Genomic DNA, 22,628 nt, shown 5'->3' with positions numbered 1-22,628 from the left:
GGCTGCCACACAACGCCTGGCTGTTTGCTGCAGGGGTGGCCTTAATGCCTGCAGTAATGCTACCGCAGCTCAAAGGAAACCAAATATACACTCGCTGCAGCATCGCATTCACAAACTGTGTGATTGAAGCCTGCTGACAAGGGGGTCGGACACGCTGTTTGTTTTGCTTTTACTTCATCTGGGACCTCCTCTGCTGGTCACCCTGCTCCATTAGTTGTTAATGATTGAACGCAGTGTTGCAGATGCCTGGAAATGAGGGAAAAACATTCAGTTGAGTGTGACACATTTTGGGTTTTGTGTAACAACTCTTCGAATGGCATGGCATGTTGTCACACAAGCTGAGTCATACTTGTAGCTTTGACTCATCGCCATAAATAAACCCAGAATCCAGAAAAAGATCACAACAGTAATGGAATGTGCAATGTAGTTCATTAGGTTCTGCACTGAAAGAGGAACTCCAGGGATATTACAATTAAAAGTATGTTTACAGGCGTGCAGGAGCATGAAAGTCAAATTGTGCAAAGTCTCTTGTGACTCTCTCCTCATATGATGTCACTTGAGTCAGCAACTGTTGGACTAAAAGTTTAAAATTAAAGAGGGGGTATTGTCCTGTTTCAAATTTTAACACATAATGTCACAATGTTGGACATCCAAACTAAACGTGGATGAAGTTTCAAATCTGTAGGTTAAAGTATGTTGGCTTCTCAGCTCAGTCTGCAGGCTGCTGTGAACGCCAGGTTTCACACAGTTTTTTCTACACGCTGCACTTTGTGACATCAGCAAGCTTTGGAGAGCTGGCCAATCAGAAGAAAGTGGGCCTGTAGGGGCGGGGTTTCTTAAAGGGACAGAGCTGACTGAGTCATTTCAGGCAGAGGCTGTATGAGGGCCTGCACAGAGCACCAGCTACTCCACAGGTATCACAGAGTGAAATATGAAGCTTGAAAATTAGCTTAATACCCCCCCTTTAAAATCTGTGAGAGTTAGGAATAAGAAAAGGTGTAAGCTCCTGTAATCTGCTCGGGGCTATAGTGGTCAGAGGCTACATTTACAGCTACTAGCATAACACACACACATTTCCAACTGAGGAGTCAGTGGTTGAGTGGCATTGTGGGTAATGTAGGCACAAGGTTTCCACAATGAAGACAAAATCTCTGGTCCTCCTGTATTGCTTTTTAACTGTACTATGTTACAATCAGCAAAGTTTTCTTTAGTACAATTTACTTTATACTTCAACTATTTAATTTCAAGCAGAAATATTTCACATTTTACCCTTAATTTGACAGCTATAGTCACTTTATGGATCAAGATTATACAGGGGCGGCTGTGGCTCAGTGGTAGAGTCGGTCGACTCTCAGCTGGGGGGTTTGATCCCTGACTGCTTTAGTCACATGTCCTTGGGCAAGACAGTGTCCCTTCTGGAGCCTGATCCCCAAATTGCTCCAGAAGGCATGTCCTTTGGCGTATGAATGGGCATGGATACTGATTGGAGATTGGCACTTAGGCCTCTGCCATCAGTGTGTGAATGTGTGTGTGAATGGGTGAATGTGACATGTAGTGTAAAAGCGCTTTGAGTGGTCAGAAGACCAGACAAGTGCTATTTAAGTACAGTCCATTTACCATCACAAAACTGTTATTTATTTTATGATTGGCAGGAGGGGGCTGGACCCCTGGGTTGATGAAAACCTGGAGCAAACTAACTAACTTTGTATAAAGCAGTTCAAACTAGCTCCACCTGGTCCAGCTTTATTTTTGGTTCATCTACCTAAGTGAAGGATCTGGATCTTCTTCCAGTGCTGGTTATAAAAGCTGTTACGTGATAAGTTGCAGAAAGTGTTTTGTATTCATATATTTTTTGTCTTTTGAGATGACTCACTTGGGTTTGGTTTCTGTCTCCCACAGTGCATGAGCGATGACTGACCGAGTTCGGAACAAATGACGGATGAATACACACGCTGTTGTTGAAATGAGAAGATGCCAGCTGCTAGAAATCATCCTCATTTGATTACATTTGAGAAGTGAAAGATGCTGTAGATGGTTTTACCTCGATGGATCCTTAAATTCGCTCCACAAGAATCAAATCATCAACGATTTTACTGACGGGATCTCTCGGTGGAAGCCAGCGTTCGGGGGCCGGGATGTGGCCCCCTGACCTCGGGCCTCCAGACGTCCAGCTGACACTTCCTGCTTTTGGAAGTGTGTTTGAGGATGCCGAGGACCTTCAGGCGCCGCCGTCTTCTGGTGGCTTCTGTCAGTCCTCGATACACTCAGGTGGTCTCGGGGTGTGCTGTCTCCCGAGGACCTCCCTGTCTCTGTCCTCGCTGGGTCGGGACCTCTCCTCCTTGCTCAGCTGTAAGACAGCTGGACCCCACATAGAGAAGACTATGGAGGACTTTGCCACCACGGCACACACAGATCCTAAAAACAGCCAGAGGTTCAGCTGTTACCCCAAGCCGTCCCTCCCTTTGTCCTACATGCTCACCAGCTGTGCCCCATCTCCTCCTTTCGGCTCTCCACCATCCTCTTTATCCTCTTCCTCCTCCTCTTCGTCTTTATTCTTCACCTCTTCCTTGCCTCTCTCTGATGCAACCGGGGGCAACAAGACTCCTCATCAACAACAAAAGATACAGGAGGAGTATCTCTCAATCAAACAGGAGCCTGCAGATGATTTCTCACCATGTAAGAGGGAACTGTTTCAAATTAGCCACCAGCACGGGGAGCTGTTCCACGTGAGCCAGCCCCTCCAAGGCCGCGATCGTCAGGAAAGCACCCAGCTTCAGTTTCTGAAGCTAAATGGACCCGTAGGTCAGGACCCCGCAGCGGACCAACAGAACCAGCCGTGTCACTGGATCGACTGTTGTGCCGCTTACAGCAGCCAGGAAGAGCTGGTGAGGCACATCGAGAAGGTTCACATCGACCAGCGTAAAGGTGAAGAGTTCTCCTGTTTCTGGGCCGGCTGCGTGCGACGCCACAAACCCTTCAACGCTCGCTACAAGCTGCTCATCCACATGAGGGTCCATTCTGGAGAGAAACCCAACAAATGCATGGTGAGTCTGCTTCTGTCTGGTTGATCAAAAATACTTTTTATTATTAGAGAACCAGAGAAGAGGAACTGAGGAACGATTTGTAACAACGGCTACTTCTGCTTCTGTCTCTTGAAATTGCCAGAGAGCACTTGCATTAGATGACAATTTAATAACTGATGAGGAGTTTACGTTACTTTCTGACATGTCAAATACGATAGAAAATGTACTACCTGATTACACTCTGACGTTGTACTGACTATGGGAAACCAGTCTTTCTCCGGTAGTAGACAGCTGGGCTACAACAACAGGAAGTGCGAGAAGAGCAGAGAGTGCAGGTAGGCAGATACGTAGGTAGACAGGCAGGTAGGCCGTCCAATTATTTTATTCTGTCATAACAAAACGATTGGACGGACTTGTTACAGAGAAAGCAACAGATAATTTATTTATTGTAAATCTGGATGTATTCATTGCTGTTGGGATGTAAACTGAATTTCAACAAATGGAACAAAAAATGCTTCTAAAAACAAACTGCATACCCTAGCTCTGATACGATGCAGTTGGCTTAGCATCACGGGAACAATTTAGCAAATGCAAGTTAGTCTTCAACCTCTCTAGGAGGTATATTCAACAGGTGAGATTTCTCTGAATGCTGCAACCAAACAGAGCAACATGTGACATAGCTTTAGGCGGCTAGTAGGGCCGCATGATTAATCAAAATAAAATCGCGATCTCGATTCATACTTCTACGCAATCTCATTTCTAAATGACCACGATCCCGCCGCATTTTCATTCGGGACATCAGCTGCATCAAAACAAGCGCTCCCCCTTTCTCCCTCAACAAATGACAACGCGGCGTAACACCACGTGATGCAGAGCAGCAGTAACCGGCCAAAACAAACCCATGTGAGAGAATGACAGTGTGAGTAAAGTTGAAAGAGGAAACCTTACATTGCATTACTGTTCTTACTAAGGACAAATAAAATGACAAATGAATCCAGAAGATGGTGGTGAGACCAATGAGATATGGCTCTGCACTTTCTTGTATTTAACGTGTTTGGAGTACTGTTATTGGTCCGATTCCCGTCCTGGCAGAAGCGAGTCAGGGCTCCATTGTTTACACTAGGGATCAGCTGATTCGACTCCGACACAGCGGCGCTACCGGCAAGTGACCTGAAATCCGCAAGGAGCTAAGAAGGAAATACCAGGGCTGCAGAGCCGGTAGGAGGCGATGGCTAAGGAACTGTAGGCTCCGTGAACTGTCCGTTTGAACGAGGTGCTGCTGTTAATGGGAATACACTCACTTATAAACCACAGCGCGTAACGGAGCCTCGATCATCCCGCCGACATTATCTGTGACGTCAGCAGCTCCGTTACGCGAGGTGGCTTATAAGTGAGAATATTCCCAGCGTCAACTCGTCCCGGTGCTGGTTAACGCTGGGGCTACATAAACGGACAGTTCACGGAGCGGACGTACTGTTTACTGCCGCGCCTGCAGCACACACACCGCCTGAGGCTGTGTGTGCCGAGCGGGACAACAGGAAACAGGAGACGTAATTTTTTGGTTCATAAAGTCACAGGGCTGATCACGCTGATTAAACATATATTTGATCATCATTAGCAATGGTTGATGACACAACTGGAGCCCACAAGTCTATAAGTATTTGTTTTATAAAGAACGTGTCGCTCCAGCTGTACTCTCTACTTTTTCATGCAGGTGTCAGAGTCTGAACAAAGAGTGAAAAAAGTAGGAGGGGGTTTTGTTTTGTTATAAGCAAACTTAAAAGTCCCAAATAATAAAAATTATGATTGTTAATTGTTTATATGTATATAACAAAAATATATATCGCAATGTATGTTGTTTCCAATATCGTGCAGCCCTAATTCTGTTTCATGTTCAGTTCTAGATTCATGAAGCATTTGCACTTAAGCATTTAAAACAGAAGCATTCCCGTTCTGTTGTCCAAAATTGATGTGCCAGTCCGATATCAGGCACCTTTATAATTTTTGTAGTATCAGGTGAGTGCAATAAGCATTTATATTGAGAGAAAAAATCGTGAGGGAATTGTGATCTCAATTCTAAGCAAGAAAATCGTGAGATTCATTTTATCCAGAATCGTGCAGCCTTAGCGGCTAGCATAGGTACCTAGTTCCAACATCAAATTCAGAACACTCCACATCGGCCATATTGGTTGCTTATAAAAATGTCCATACATTTGCCCTCCTTTGTACAGAAAGTCAATGTATCAAACCAAGTTAGAACTGTATAAAATAATAGCAGGGCGTCTGTTAAACTCAGCGGTTAAATCGCAGGTCCCATATACAGAGGCCACAGTCCTCGATGAGGCAGCCCCACGACGACTCCCACCCCGGCCCCGGTGTCATCCCCACTCTCTCTTCCCGTTTCCGACACTATCCACTGTCCTCTCTCTAATAAAGGCATGAATGGCAAAAAGGAAAAAAAACAGCTCTGAAAGTTGTCCAGATAAATCTTTTTTTCCGAGCTCCACTTCCACTGTTGTAACATTTTCAGTCAGTTACAACATCCCTCATCCTTTCCAACTTTACGTTGCCTTCAAACGGCCCTTTCAGAGGTTTTACTGGGTCTGAAGCCTGGTTACAGCACGTCTCTGAGACTGAGCAGCCGATGATCAAGACTCACTCAGACAGAGGGATGATCAAACGGTTTCCTTTCGTCACGACAGGTTTCCCTTACTCATGCATGCCCGAGGGAAGAGGGCGGCAGAGCTGACTGAATGGAGGATGTGTCTGAAGCAAAAACAGCTGATCATCCTGTTTATTCTGACAAAAGCACTTCATTTACAGTTATATTAAGGAGCATATGTTTTTTGGTGAGTTTGCTGATGTAACACACTGAGAAATGATTCCAGCTGGGCCAAAATACCTTCCTAAGTTTCTCCTTAAACATGCAGGCTGGACTTATGGATTATGGGGACACCTGTGGTTATCACGGTAAGAGCAAGAGCAGGGGTCGAGCAATTCTTGAGCAGCTGCTTCTTATCTTCTACAATAAAACAAACTCGACTTGTGAAAGATCACGAAGGGACAGCTAAGGTTTTGAAGTGGGGTCGTATGAGGTAGGCTACTTGTCAATTGTAGGTTTATTACGTACAGCTGTCAGCACGGATCCTGCCGAAGAAGCAGGCAGGGGTACCGACACAGAAGCAAAGCTATGAACTGCTGTGGACGGGGTTTGGAGCAAAACTACATTAATTTTACACTTTATTTCTAAATATTTTCACTGCTTTGTCGTCAGACAGCCATGTCCTTTGGCACTACTTTTTTTAAAAACCTTTTTAATACTGTCATGAGTGGCTTCACGGTGGTGCAGGTGTTAGCGCTGTCGCCTCACAGCTGAAAGGTTCAAGGTTCAAATCTGGGTTCAACTGGCGCAGACCTTTCTATTCTCCCTGTGCATGTGTGGGTTCCCTCTGGGTACTCCGGCTTCCTCCCACAGTCCAAACACATGCTCATAAGGTTAAGTGGTGACTCTAAAATAGGTGTAAATGTGAGCGTGAAAGGTTTTCTGTCTCTGTGTGTCAGCCCTGTGATTGACTGGTGATCAGTCCAGGGTGTACCCGCCTCTCGCCCAATGACAGCTGGGATAGGCTCCAGCCCCCCTGCGGCCCTGAACAGGATAAGCACCTAAAAAGTCTTATTATATCTGTAAGAAGAAAGCGTATCATATTCTGTGACAGAATAAGCAGTTAAATAATTTACTCCTGCAGAATCTTTTGTTCCTTCAGAGAAAACTTTCGCGTGTGTCTTCCTTTGAAACCTGCGACTCAGTCAAAGTAACAGAGTACATAAAAAGAAGCACATGCATTCTGAAACTGTGGACAAAGATAAAGATAAATCCAGACCAGGTTATGTCTGACTCATCCTCTGAAACATGACTGTTGCTGCTTGAACAAGTCTCTCTCATAATGACCTTCAGGTTGTTTCCAGATCCCCAGCCCTGAGAGTGACTAACTCTCTCTCTGTAATTCCCCAGCGATTCGGCCGCTGTCATCAACTCAGGACTACGATTAATAATTCAGAAATTTGCACTCAAGGACACGCTTCCTATTTAAGTGAATTAGTTCATGAAAATGACCTAATCTGCTGCCAGCTTGTAAATATATTACTGCGGAGAGTCGCCTGCAAACAGATTAATAAAATTAGATCAACATCAACACAAACACACAGTCATTAGTCACACTTGAATACGTGAGTAACGTCATTTCATTTTACATGAAGCGCTCAGGCCAAAGCATGTAAATTAAGTCATTCTTAGTGCAGCAGCGGAAAAATGAATTTGTGACATGAATGTGGTCAGTGTTCGTTAATGAATTCAGCTGCTCGTAACGTCCAGTCTCAGATTAGACAGGTGTTACTCAGGCTGTAAACACAAGCTCCCAAAGCGTTCCTAAATCCCAGCGGTGGAGTCATCATTCATAATTTGTGTCGCCGAAGTGACACACAGAGACATTAAAAGAATAAATCTGGGGCTATTTTGTGTTTTTCTTTCTGTCAACAAATCCCATTAAAAGAGCAAAAACCAACGACCTTCTATTTCTTCTCTCGAAGGTTTACTTCACAAACACCGTCTTAAGATTGATCGCTACAGAAGAAATACATTTTTAAAAGTGGGTTCCAAATTACACTTTTGAAAAATGGTTAAACAGTAATTAGCTAAAACAGCTGGGCACTTAGCAAACAGGAGTAAAGAGCACTGTTGTTAGGGACTATTTTCAGCGGTGCTTTCGTGAGTATTTTCAGCAGCAGGACGGAGAGTCAACATAATGTGTTTTCCAAACTGATGCTACAATCTGAGCAAGGATAAAGGTTTAATAAGGTTTAAGTCACTACTTGGTTTAGCTCAGTGGTTAAAGCGAGCAGCCCACTTATAGAAGCACAGTCCTTGATGGATCGGCGGTGGGTTCTAGTCCGACCCTTGGCCTTTTGCTGCATGTCGTCCTCACTCTCTCTTCCCTCCAGCTCTACCCACTGTTCTCTAAACAATAAGAAGAAGAAGACATACTTTATTAATCCCAGAGGTGAAATTATATTTTTTTCTACTATATTTTACAAAAATGCTACACACACACACACACACACGCACACACACACACACACACACACACACACACACACACACACACACACACACACACACACACACACATACAGACATGCACAAATAGAATCCTGTGGACATGCACTAATGGAGCCGTCGGGGATTTGGTGCCTTGCTCTAGGACACCTTGACAGGGCCCAGGAAAGGAGCTGGCACCTCTTCAGCTACCAGCCCCAATTCCATGCTTGGTCTGTACCGGGACTTGAACTGGCCACCCTCCGATTCCCAAGCCAAGTCCCTACAGACTATTATCAACCCCACAAAAAAGGCAAAAAGCCCCCAAAGAATCTATTAAAAATGTCAGTATGTGGTTAAGATTATGGGTGCTTCATCGTCAATGTGAATATATTAAACACTCAAGCCCCTTTCACATGTGCTGCACTCCTGAGAATAACCCGACATTGCCTGAGTGGGTTGCATGTATGAACGCAAACGGCCGAATTGTTCACCCCGAGTTTATGCAGCCTGCCATAAGGTTAAGTGGTTACTCTAAAATTGCCCGTAGGCCTCCTAGTGAAATTTGAAAACGCAGCAGGTAAAACTCATATGATATGTGGGGTGGTGACCTTTATATCATGCGAATGAAGAATAGCGGCAAATAACAGGAGGATTAAAAACATCCGAAGTTAAAGAAGAAGGATCATTAATAAGATGACAATAGCAAAGAAATCTGCAAATTAGAGAAGACGTCAGGGGCAGTGTTTCACTGTGTGAAAAGGGTTTTAGTGATCTGATTCCCTCCTTCGACCACATTATGATAAATACAGGAGCTGCTTGATGGCTTTGTATCCGCAACTATGAACAAAGTACACTCACTCAAACAAAAGAGAAAAGTGTCTTTGTACCACATTTAGTGAATAGCTAATTGAAGTCTCTGGGAAGTAAGCAAAAACAATAACTGGAATAACTGAATATAAGTGGACCATCTTAACAGCCATAAAAAATCAAGTGATTAAAATGGGAAACATGACAAATTAGGGTACTAAATTTAAGGAATAACACATTAAATCAAAATTATAACCTCTTTTAAATGTCAAAAGGAAACATTATTCTTTTGTAATAACAGGCTTACAAACACACTTTACTATATGCGCTGTCACGGTGAGGAAACGCGCAGCACATAAACTGTAACAGAGCTTAAAGAAAGCTGTTCTTAAAGGCTGACTCTGTCAAAGACTTCAGAAATCTGTTCCTATTTAGGAGCCTCATTTATTGGAGCAGAGTTACATCTGTTAGATTTTGTTAATGATATTTTTACTACAGCAGCCATGGGGTAAACTGACAAGCAATACTTAAGCGGCATTAAGTCTCTCTTTCCTTTAAAACACTGCTCAGTTCACATAAAGCTGCAACATGTTGTGTCCTCGGTTTCCCACAACATAAGGACTCTTAATCTATTATCTGTGCGTGCCAATAACAGAAGATGTGTAGTCATTCGGGTTTGAACGCTGGAATATTTCAGTCACTGCTTTTAATCGTTCTGTTGTTTGTTTTGTACTTAGTCAAGGCGATTTTAAACCTTGTTTTAATTACTGACAATGATGTAGTGTGCTTTTTTATGTATAAACGTATTAAAATAAATGAGGTGACTGACATTTACTGACTCATTAGCGCAGGCTAATAAAACCCTGAAATGATTCCATGTTTTCCTCCAGATTAGTTTGGATCAAAAGTAAAATAATGACACAAGGATCTCATTTGAAGATTTTTGCAAAACATCCGTTTGAGAAACAAATCCGTACTTCTTCTAAATCGTAATATGCAACATTAATGTTAATTAAATATCATGTTTGCTTCAAAAACACAACGTCTGGCTCTTTTGTCTTCATGACTTTCTTTGGTAGAAGATTACACTTATTTCCACTTAAATGACTGATGGATAAATCAGATTATTTTCGCTTTGATCCCTAAAAAGTTTAAAATGTGTTACTAATTTGACCAAATAAGGAAAATTAAGAAAGTTTTGACTGTGGAAAAATGTTTAAGATCCTTTTTTGTAATCATCTCCAGCTGCTTTTAACCAAACTGATCATTTTCCATTAGGTCTGTGAGATCTGAGTATGACACCGTTTCTGTTCGGCTCTGGTTAACAGTCTGCCGTGTGTTGCCTGCTCACTTTGATACTTGCTTCTAGTCTGGCCCGAGTCCAACAACAACGCTTTTACCAGAAACCTACCACAGCCTGGCGTGTGTGTGTCTGTGTGTGTGGTTTGCTCTTTGAGGAAAAAGCTGTTACCTGAAGTTTATGATTCAATAACCTGAAATGTATTAATATAAATTTTGATGTATTACCTCATTACTATTCCTGTTGGATCAGACTCCAACATCACGCATATGTCATGTGAAAATGTGGTTTTATCATGTGTTAGGTCCAGGCCAAAGAATTACAGATCAAGAAGGGAGTGTGAAATGTGTAAGAAGATAAAAGTTCTGGTGTTTTAATGCCTCTTATAAAGTAATATATCTTTAAATACGAACACATATAATTTATGTTACTGTATCGTACTTAAAGATCCAAAGAAAAGTTACATACACAAGTCAAACACATTAAAGATGGTCATCAGTACACAGTACAATGAACAAACACTTGAATTAATGCTCTCGACGTCCAGGATCTGTACTTATTCATGTTTTTATGGATTATTATGCCCCGATGTGTGTATCAGACTGTGCTGCCATAAATCCACTGGGCCCTATGACGGACGACAGTATTCTTTAGCCCTGACCGATCTAACATTTTAGCTGCCTATACTAATTGGCCTTTTTGACATCGTATTTCGAAGCTTATACTCCTGCTTAAGTCATAACCACTGGTCAACTGGCTCTACTACTCTCACTACTCTCCACCAGTTTTTAACCCCTCTGGTACTAGAAACAAGAAGGCTAAACAGTGTGTTCAAGCATCCCAAACCACCTCCACCTCACCTCTGCAATAGCACAACAGCACCGGACTTGAGCATTAAAAACCACCTACTGCTAATCTTCACGCACAAATAACTACATAATAGTAATGGATGGATGTGTACATTTTCTGCAAATTTGATTAGAATGTGTGTTGCATCATGAGAGAAACTTGGCTTACATTAACAGCTAACAGCATGCTAACCAACTACAACAAACCGCCATAACAAGCTAGCCAGCAAGTTGCTAACATTGGCACAATGCTGCTAAACCCACCCAAACAGAAGCCTAATAATCACTCATTGCTACCTCATCGTAGCAAGCAACAAAGCACACACTCCTATCTTCCACAACATGTTAGGCTAATTAGCATGCTAACAATAAAGTACGATGACCTGGGGGATGCTTAAACTACGAAGCATGTTGGATGCATGCTAGGTAATAGTAGTAATGGATGCCAATATACATTTTCTAAAATTTAGTTTGTAATTCGTGTTGCATTTTGAGGGAAACTTGGCTTACATCAACAGCTAACAGCATGCTAACCAACTACTATCTTCCACAACATGTTAGGCTAATTAGCATGCTAACAAGGAAGTAGGCTGACCTGGGGGATGCTTAAACTACCTAGCATGCTAAGCGAACTAGCAAAGAAGCTATCATCAATTTCTATTTCTATCATTCTCCTGTCCACATGTTAAAGTTTACTCTAGAAGGACAACTGAATACCAAACTGTGTATGAGTACAATATGTTAAAGTCAAATGGTGCACTATAAAGTCAAGATCACTACACTTGCTTCTGCTGATTATCGGGGGCACTTGGGGACAGCAGGAACAAGCTGTGAACACAACACTGACATATCATCACCATTTAAGTTGAGCGTGTAAGCAACCAGCTGCTTATTTACACTCCAGCAGTGTCAGAGAAACATGATCATTCATTTGGAGTCGTACTCACTTTGAACTCTGTAATGATCTCTACCATCTGGTTAAACATCTGAAACATCTGGCTCTTTATCTGCTAAATGCTCCACTATGTTCACAACAACAACAACGTGTTTCGAATGTATTTAAAGCTACAAAATAAAGTTATTTAAACCTTTTTATTCTGTATATTACACTCTTAAAATTGTGGATGTGTAATCTTTTAGTAAAACTGTATATTTTCCTTGACAGTTCGAGGGCTGCTCCAAGGCGTTCTCACGTCTGGAGAACCTGAAGATCCACCTGAGGAGCCACACAGGAGAGAAACCATACATCTGCCAGCATCCCGGCTGCCTTAAAGCCTTCAGCAACTCCAGCGACCGAGCAAAACACCAGCGCACACATCTGGACACGGTCAGTACACAGCAGCAAACAGCCAACTTCACTGTACTTAAATATTGAACTTCAAATGTATACCTACCCTGACCTAGTTTATCTTTATACCAAATAATAAGACATCCTTCTTTGCTCATCATTACTACAGCCAGTAGAGATCACGCCTGACAAAATACATAAAAATGGTGCATAATAAGATGCTTATTTACCTAAGGATGGTTTTTGTATTCCCAGGCGAAGCACAGACAATCCTCCTCTCTTCTTCCTTAAAATCCAGACTTTTAAACTCACCATTGCTCCCTCTCATGCACCAGGTTCCAAATATAACACCAGTATTGCGGCTTATTTCCGTAGAGTTCTCTTAATGTCAAGTGTTACATGTATTCAAGTAAATGTACTTAAGTACAATTAAAAGGGGCCTGATTTAAAATGACTTAATGGCCACTACCAAGGGAAGCGGAAGTGCTGCCAAACAACTTTCGTAACCTAGCAACAGTAAGTGCCGGTAAGAAGGGCTTTAAAATTGAGGTGGTGGACACAGGCCCTTTTTGTTTCACTAGTATTTCTATATACATTTGATAAATTAGTCCACTGTATTTATTTGGCAGATGTAATAAGTACTTACTTGGCAAGTTTTAACTATTATAATCTTAGTAGACTATATTCAGTAATTAAAATAAGTTTATCCTGGACCCACTTTAATATTTATTATTATTAATTATTTAATGCACTTATAATCCTCTAATACATGCAAGTTTAAAACTCTATAAGTGGCAAAACTGAGTAACTGTATCTAAACCTCAAGTATATTTTTTGCTTGAATGCTTCTGTACTTTCATTAAAGGACAAACTAAAACATTTTCTGTGTTTCCTGAACTTGTTGAGTTAAAGTGGAAGGACAGTTACAAACAAGGAAAAACAGGGTCACTTCAAGTATCCCACTTAGATCGCTGAAGCCTGATTTTATATTCATATACACTTGCACATGTTTTTAGTTCAAAGTGGGGACCATTTTGTCCCCAATCATTTACATTCAAACCTGTTTAAACCTTTTTAACCCTAAGGTGCATTTACATATTGTTTAGGAAGTACAATTTTGAATGCAGTACTGTTACTTGTAATGAAGTATCTTTACATTGTGGTGTTGCTGCTTTTATTTAAACACTTATTTTCAACGCTGTTTATACTGTAAGTCTTTGAAAGTAGTTTGAATGTATATGTGACAAAGCGATGTCATTGGGGTCAGCTTCTGGGTGGCTGAAGACTACATGTTAGAAAAAGAAAAATCTTGGGTGTTGAGTCAGAAAGAAGTGATTAAAACAGACCTTTGTTTGTAGCCTGCTCCTCATCTGTGCTCGCGACTAGCGACTCGAGGCTACATTGGCCACTACTATTGTAACACACCCGATTGTCCGGCCAAACTGTTGGCGGTCGAGTTCCTTTGTGGGTAATTAGGTTTTTACGAGGAAGGAAATTAGGAATACGATATCAATGGCTCTGTTGCAACGATTTTTCAAACTCTCTACTTCGAGTCTGACAATGTTACAGCAGTGCAATGCTAAAGGATATGGATACCTTTATTATTAATGTTCATGTCTGCATAAAGTCATAAGAAACATTTACATAAACTCATCTATGTGTGAATGACAAAAAGCCTTCGCTTCAGCCAGAAATATTTCATGTCAGCACATAAAACCTCACACTCCTGCAGGCTGTAAATACATAGATTTCTTCATGATATATAATATATGCTTGGTTATATGTGGGAATATGTGGTGCACTTAACACACATAAAATCACTTTAATTTAAAGTGCGAGTGCTCCCATCCCTTTCCCTTTCTTTCTGCATATTTGCCTGATATGAAGTCTGTAGGATTGTGAAACTGCATACCTGCTGTGGATTTATTCTACAAAACCACAGTTATTTTTACTCCTGCTGACAAGCGATGAGGACTTAGCACTAATCCAGCAAATCAGATCTCTTATTACACGGGTGAGATGGAGCTGTACGTTGCACTCCAGTGTTATTACAACGAGGGGAGAAAATAACTTTCTCCTTTTTGTGGTTTCACGCCGGCTAATAGCGGCTTTGCAGTTGCGTCACAAATCAAGAATCAGACACTTCTGGCGCCATCACAGAGGCCCAGAGGAGAAGTGAATGTAAATAATTGCTGAATATGGAATAACAACCGGCCAGGAAAAGACTGGTGTCAATACAACCTATTTATGTTAGACTAGATAACCTGTATTGTGTTACTAATGCTAAGAATAATATTGAGTTATGAAGGATTTGTTTTCCAAATGCAGAAGTGTCTTGACTAAAGTTTGATTTACTGTAAAGTCCGGAATATAAGTCGCAGTTTGTTTTGGGGGTATACCAGAGGGTTATTTATTAATGAAAACATGTGTAAATCTGTTATTTCAACACTATTTCAAGTTATTTTCATTTAAAAACACATTCAAAACACACAAATTATAGCCTAACTCTGTTTTCACCACGTCGAGTTTGCAACCCTGCTAGCTACAGGTGCGGTAGTTGAGCTCAGCCTACAGTAACGTTGATTGTTGTGAGGGTGGCGGCTGCACTGGCGATCATGACGCCGCATGTCTGTGACGAAGCTTTAGCTAGATCAGCAATTCCCAACCTCTGGGCCACGACCCCCTTGTGGGCCGCGATGGTATTGCAAGCGGGCCGCCAAATGATTTGCAAAAACAATGTATTATTAAAAAAGATATTTAGGCCTATCGTTATGTATGAGAACGCATTTCTCCATTGTTGAAAGATGATGATCAATTATTCATTAATTAGCCTTCAGCAGACGACCCCTCACTTTTAGTTTCTGATTTCTGTATGGTGATGATGGACAGCTCCTTTTATAAACGTACTCTGTGAACGCATTATTTGGCCTCCGTATTGTTTACGGTCGGATGTGGGCGAACATTTTTGAGATTTTCAAGTAGGCTATGAGTCGAAAAAGGTTGGGAACCGCTGAGCTAGCTTATAGCAGCATCGTCTGGGTTAAATACTGCAACACAATACAATATGTCTCTCTGCATTTTATACTGGTGTATTGGTCGCACCGGTATATACGATGCAGCCCACTTTTTAGATGAAAAAAAATGTATTAAACATGTGTCTTATACACTGAATTTTACAGTAGGTCCCTTAAATCAGTATAAACAGCTGCTGCACACCAGCTCCTACATGTTATTTACCTGCACCTTTCAAAATGGTAGTGGTTTTCTTCTTAAAGATAAGTAAGCAAATGTTTTAAACCACTCAACCGATGAATGCTGAAATGATTTGTGACTAAGTCAAAGTGCAAATTGAATTTTCTGTTCTGGCTTTGGCTGCTTTGTCACACTGGTGAGTTGAAGCTTTTCAGTAGAAACATCTTGAATTGCAACATTAAACAGGAAGGCTTTGTTTAAGCCCTGTCGATTTATGACTCTCAATATTTGTATAATTTGACATACACACACAACTGCCGACTGACATGTCATTAATCATTAATTCATGTCTTAATTTCTAGCAGCTGACGCGACTGCTACGCATGCAATCACTCTGAAATGTGTATAAGCATAGAAGAACAGTCGAGTTCAACACTTCACTCTGACTTTGCCCGTTTCGAGTAGCTCACCTCTCAGGGAAGATTTCATAGATCAAGATATTGCTCAACTTTTGCTGTAGCCTTTAACATAAGGCACAGCAGGGGGGTACTGGCACTGATGTCAGATCTGTTTTTGAGGAACTCATCAGAAATTTTAAATATATTTTTGAAACACAAAAGACAGAAAAATGGAATTAAAGAATAATAACAAGTCTATTTGATGTCAAAAGTGACACAGACGGGCTGCTCATTTAGCTCACCAGTTACGTTGTGCGTTCGTCATACAGCGGCTACAGTCCTCGATGCGGCAGCCCAGGGTTCGACTCCCGCCCTCGGCCATTTGGCACGTGTCAGCTCCATTCTCTCTGCCCTTGTTTCAGACACTATCCACTGTCCTCTCTCTGTCAGATAAAGACATAAAAGGCCAATAAATAAATAAATAAAAAAGTGACAGATAAGGTTTTAATGAATTCACACCTTTGACAAACATAATACATCATTTTCTGCTGTTTGAAATCTCAGAGCTATTAATTACATAAATGTGTTAAAATAAACAAACCTAATGTCATTAAGTCCTCTGTATTGTCGCTGTGTTGTACGTTTGTTTTAACTGACAATGTTCTGATTCTAGTACATAACTTAATGCTTCACATGTGTTTTTATGACAACTTAATTAAGTCCACCTGGTTAAACACTCAGCAGTGAATCAGGGAAAAAACCTGCAAGGAATTAAATTCATGGAATTGGCTCATTTTCTCATCTAAACGTACAACTTTGATAAATTGTGGAACCACGTCGGTAAATTCAAGAGCAGGAACTCGCTACTTCTGACAGTCCAAAACAATATATATGGAGGACCTTAAGGGGTTTTATAGTGTCTTTTATTATTATTTTTATTTATTATTATTATTTTATAAGGTTAACTCTTGGTTGAAATGAATGCTGCTTTGAAAACATTTATTTGCAGCTGCAGTGGAGGAAGTATATCTGCACACTGAGCTGTCCCTCTTAACTCTCCTCTCTCTCTTCCTCTCTTTAAGCCTGCGGACGAACGGTAAATATACCTCACTTTCAGCTCAGGAGGTCATTACGTAAAATGTTGACATAATGTACATGTGCTTCCTTTCTCTGTTAGTGCAGATGTCACGCTAAGTAAACCACATTTACAGCATGTATCCTAAATGTTTGCGTGTCTGATACACAGCACTACTGTGTATGTACAGCCCCACGTATGTAAACCTTCTGCATGTGGCTCAGGTTGTGCGGACACTTATTTTGTGTTTGACATCATACTCGGTGTTACTGTATAAACCGTATAGTGTGGTGGATGTTGTGATTGAACGTTTGCAGTGTAGGTATAGAGTTTAACAGGTTTTAGTCTGTTCCGTTTTAGCAACTATGAACTGAAAATATAGACTTATGGATAAGTTGTGTATTTAAGGGTCTATTTTGTTGGTTGCATGTTTTTTCTTCTCAATCTTGTTTTATAGCAGCTAAAACATAGTTTGATAAAAACTAAGGATGCACGATATTGCACGATGCACGATATCCGATATGCCGATATTTTACAACTCATTAAGCCGATTACCGATACCGATATTTTTTTCCCGCACACCTAATTGCAGAGATCTTCAACTCTCTTCTGTATTGGAATTAGCATACAGTATAATGGTGATACTCTTATCACATTTGTTACAACGGTCGGGGTGACGGGTCTTGAGATGGTTAATCAAGTTCGTAGTGTTGAAAGACTTTGCCTTGGCTCCTCCTCTCATCACCGAAGCTGAGCAGTCATTGCAAATAGCAATTTTGCTTTCTATTTCGGACACTTTGAAAAACTTCCACACCACGGACATTTTGGCTTCTAACTCTCTCATGCTGCAGGTAGACACACGTGACGTCATCACGCTGCGCCGCGCTGGTCTTCTTCGCGCCGGGGACATTGCGCCGAGGTCGGGCATTTAATCAAGTATGCAGCAGCCCTTTATTTTATCGGTTAATAATATCGGCAGATATCGGCGTGTTGGCCGATATCAGTTCATTTTTAAGCCAATATCGGCCGATACCGATAACGTGCCGATAATATCGTGCATCCCTAATAAAAACAGTAAATGTCCAATTTTTGCACAAAAGAATGATCAACTTTTGGTTGTATACGTGTACAGATATATACCAATATAAATGCTTTTATCTATTTATTTATGTTTTATTGTAATGGCATATTGTGTTAAAGGTCTGTGTCTATGTTAATATTTAAGGGAACTTGCATTCCAGTTGCTGTGTGTTGTAAAATAAACATGTACATGATGATAGTGCAAGCATCCATGAAGACAACACAAAGAAAGAGTGTCATTTTTTGCACATGTTGCATTCAGGCGTCTTGTTTCTGGAACATGTAAACACACTTCAGAGTATGCTACAGTTGTTTCTTCTCCATTCTCTCATACAGTAGTTTTATTCCTCTTTAATTTCTTCTCTCACCTCTTCTTTCTGCACTTCAATCACAGAAGCCGTACGCCTGTCAGATCCCAGGATGCACCAAACGCTACACTGATCCCAGCTCGTTACGAAAGCACGTCAAAGCTCATTCAGCCAAAGGCCTTCAGGAGCGCGAGGTCAAGGTAAATACAGCAGTTTGGTTTTAGTTCTGGTCTGCAGTATTAGAAACAAACTTCTTTAATAAAACCTTTCTGGGTCTCTAAACTAGATTTACTTCTTTCAACACTCATTTACTTTCTGCGGCATTTGTGAAGCTTTTTTGGACAGGAGGAGAAACATTCTTGAAAGATTTTGAATGGAAATGATCCATTACATTGCTTACTTGAATTTTTCATCCAGTGGAGTGCTGATACTAATCTTGGTTTCAGCACACTTTTAGGATGGTGGAAACACTGTTTCAAAAAGGTTTGTCTGCCATGACAAGAACAACATCCAACATGAAATCTACAATGTATGCCGTTTTACGAAAATCTGTTTTATAAATAGGTATAACATTTCTAAACTCAGATAATTTTGGTACTGACGTCGTTTTAGTTCAGATAAATGAGGAGATAACAGCACATACACAGTGAGAAAAGGACATGCTAATCCAATCTGGAGGGGCAGAAATGTGTTAGATATCAAGGATGAAGTTTGCCAGACTTTCTCGAGGAACATCGTGTTCTTTAAGCTCGGGTTTGACAGTTTATCAGAGAGAAATTGAAAGGGCCCCGATTGTGCGTAGTTTGTCCCCCCTTTTAGAATTAAGTTGAGCTCGTGCGGTGCTCGTTCAGAAAAGGCCAAACTTCTTGCCTGCTGGAAGAGCTGCTTGCAAAGTTGGCGAAAATTGCAACATGGCTCATCTGATCGACATCGCACTTGTAAAGCAACGCACTCTGCAAGAGAGAGGATCAGATAAACTGTTCCCGAGATACACCAAAGAGTCTTTTAAAAATGTAGACGGATATACTGTTATAATTAGCTGGTGTTGCCTTCTCAATGCCTCTTGGCATTCAAACTTTTCAAATCATATCGACACGTCGACAAACTTTGGTTGCAACATAACTAATTGTTTCAATAGATTTGGCTTTTTTTGTAATTTAAGCCCTGCCAATGGCATTTGCGCAAACTTGGAAGGCCAGCCATTGCAAAACTGTAAGAAACATCACAAAAGTTGTTGAACAGATTTTGTGACGACTGCTCAAAATTCGAAGGAGGTTAAAGCATCAAAAGTCAACTTGTACAAATGACTGATCCAAACACAAATTAAGCAACAGGATCTTTGGAAAAAAATCATGCAAGAGCTACATGCCAAAATGTAGATTTGTAGTTGCAGCGCCACGATCTCGCCAAATTTCGCTGAATTCAACACTGAACTAACTTTGGTTTTTAAGCAACACACCCGCCAAGTGTAAAGTCGACCAAGGAAGGGTTCTCGAGAAATGTAAAAAGACCTTTCCTTTATAGTTCGATGATAAGAACAAAGTGAAACAGTTCTTTCTACAGAAAAACGGACAGAAAAATGGTTTCTCAGAAGTTTGCAGTCTCATTCAGCTCCCTGTATCTGCAAGTTGAAGCCTTGTTTTGTGAGAGAAAGAGATGGAGAGCAGCAGGAGGAGAGAGTGAGCATGTTTATGATTCAGTAGGATGAAATACAACAAAACACGGTATTACACACACTCCCTGGAAGTCAGAATAGGGAGCCCATTGTTCACTGTTATCTGGGCCTTGTTTGTTTTCTATGGACCATGAGTGACACTGGGGCTTTGTGTGTATTCCCATGGCTTGTTTGGTTTAAACGGAACCACGTGTGCTTGTAAGTTGTGACATGGCTAACACGCCCTCCGCTGCAGTAAACCCTGTGGGGCTTAAGAGGGACTTTGAAATATTAAACATGCACATCATAAACTCCTCACGGTTATACATGTCTTCGGGGCTGGTGTGTCACAGCCATTGAAGTTTGTATCTTCATAAACACTGGTTTGGGGCGAACATTTTTCCCTGATTGTTCATACGTCTTTTGTGGTTCCTGGGTGTCCTTCACGAGATTCTTCTGGGTCCTGGAGCCGTCCTTAAACTGTTTTGGAAAGTCCTGGGAGATGCGCTGTTAATGCTGGATAATAAAGTAAATTGTCTTTAACTTTGTTAGAACTTTTTGGAATGAAATCGCCTAACAAGATTTCTGGATTTTGTACATTGAAGTTGGATGAAACAAGAACTAGGCATCTGGTTCAAGCTTTGAAAAAATTAACAGTAAAGAACCGCCCGCAGAAAACTCACTGTGTTTTCAATCGATCTACTGTATGTCCTCAAAAGACAAGTGAATCCTTTCAGTGTTTAGCTCCATGGGAGTTGTATTGCCCAACAGCAAAAACACAATTGTTACAACTAAGCTGAAGATTTAACATAATTACTCTCATCCCTACACGCAGGCAGGCATCCACCAACATGTCATCAAATGTATCACAACAAGCTGTTACCGTCAATCTATCATTTGTGTGTTTGACAGGTTCAGGTCCACACATTGCTGGAATCGGACATTCTGAGTGATTGCCTGGCGAGGCAGCATCTTCACAGCTCAGCCTCGTCCCACCAAGGAAGCAGCTCGCCTTTGCCGAGTTTAGACGACTTCACAGGTATGAACGGATGAAACGGTAGCTCATAGCAGTGGAAATCTTCCTCCAACACCTTTCTGGAAGTGAGCGAAAAACAAAGTAAAGGGGTAATTGCTCAAACACCTGGGCTGTTAAACTGTCTCTTTCATTTGCTCCCATGGCCTCATTTGCTCCTTTTCCTCTCCCTCCCTTCCCATTCCTACGATGATAGCTCATCATGCCAGTGTTTACCTTGTCCAATTACCGGGCACTGACTGCGGGCATGTTGGCCCGCTCCCCTTCGTCCTTCAGCTTCTCCAAACCGGTTTTCCAGCCAAGCTCTTTTTCTTTCCCTTTCAATGGCTGAACCGAGATCAAGAAGCTGTCAGGTACACTGAGGCTCAGTTGGCAAACGCCAGAAGAGAGTGTCCAGGAGAGCTGTCCACGTCTATTACTTCAGACTACTTGCAGTTTTACCCAGAAGACTTTGAGGGAAAAACCTCAAACGGCACACTACACCATGTTTATTCAGGGTGAAACAAGTATGTCAGTGTTTTATTTTGAAAATGTCCCAAGAGGACTTTCTCCTTATCAGAGATGGCCAAACATTTTAGCCTGAAGACAAATTTCTGACTGTTAAGTATATACCTGTGTATGAACATAACTGTATATGCATTATGGTGACACATGCTATCAGCATCAGCTGACCCTAAACCAGAGTCAAAGCCAAGTGTTGAAAGCCCCGCTGATTACAAGCAGGTATTTTTGTTACAGCTTCAAATCAACACAATCCAAAAAATATGTTTTTAGTATCAAACACTCCCGAAGGCTTCAACAGTGACAGTTAGCCTGTATTTGAACTGTTGCAAACTTAATAAAACTGCATGAAAAATATTAAAAGTGCCATAGAAATTTTGGTTAAACTGCTTCTAATATTATTTTCCGCTTATTCGCTCAATAAATTTAAAATTATAGTATTTTTGCCAGAATAAGATTTGCAGTGGTTAAATATAGCTTCTGTTTCTTGCTAGCACGGTTAGCTGCATAGCTTTAGGTTTATTAATAATGCTTGTGTTTACAGTTGAGTTAAAAAGATTAGTTAATTAGTCTAGTTGAAGAAAATTACAGAAAATGAATTAGCAGATGACTTGTAACAATAATATTTTTATCAGCAAGCTCTAGCTCTTTATATTTGAGACTAGGTGAAGCCCTAGCTTGCTAACATTGGTAGCTAACAACTTAAAGAGCTAAATGTGGTTAGCTACAAACTGTAGCTTTGTGTTTAGCCGTATTTTGATCAAAATTTGAATTTTAAATGCTGAAAAGATTAATTCATTAATTGATAGGTTTATCAACAGAAAATAAATTGACAAATGACTTGTAATAGATAGGCTAATTCACTTAACAGTAGCTTTTTAGATTTGAGGGTTTGTTAGTTTTCTTTCCAATTATTTTGAGGTTTGGACTGAAACAAGCACTTTAAAGACATCCCCTCGGTTTGAGCAATTCTTAAACATTGAAACTATCTGGTGACATTTTATACACTAAATGATAAAGTGATTA

General features: G+C 41.0%; 1 protein-coding gene across 1 annotated transcript in view; it reads left to right on the top strand.

Moving 5' to 3' along the window:
• The first annotated feature begins 2,135 nt into the window (after nt 1-2,135).
• Nucleotides 2,136-22,628, top strand: part of LOC138611996 (zinc finger protein GLIS1) — a 29,161-nt gene continuing 8,668 nt past the window's right edge. The window contains exons 1-4 of the mRNA XM_069685281.1: nt 2,136-3,044; nt 12,239-12,400; nt 18,501-18,614; nt 20,981-21,107. Of these exons, the coding sequence (XP_069541382.1) occupies nt 2,136-3,044; nt 12,239-12,400; nt 18,501-18,614; nt 20,981-21,107 (1,312 nt within the window). The remainder of the gene's footprint in view (nt 3,045-12,238; nt 12,401-18,500; nt 18,615-20,980; nt 21,108-22,628) is intronic.

Source organism: Semicossyphus pulcher, unplaced genomic scaffold (genome assembly GCF_022749685.1).
Source record: "Semicossyphus pulcher isolate SPU_LCO1_2020_fin unplaced genomic scaffold, fSemPul1.0.p SCAF_7, whole genome shotgun sequence".
NCBI classification, from domain to species: Eukaryota; Metazoa; Chordata; class Actinopteri; order Labriformes; family Labridae; genus Semicossyphus; species Semicossyphus pulcher.
Note: the sequence above shows the minus strand (reverse complement) of the source record. Positions and strands in the feature narration are given on the sequence as shown.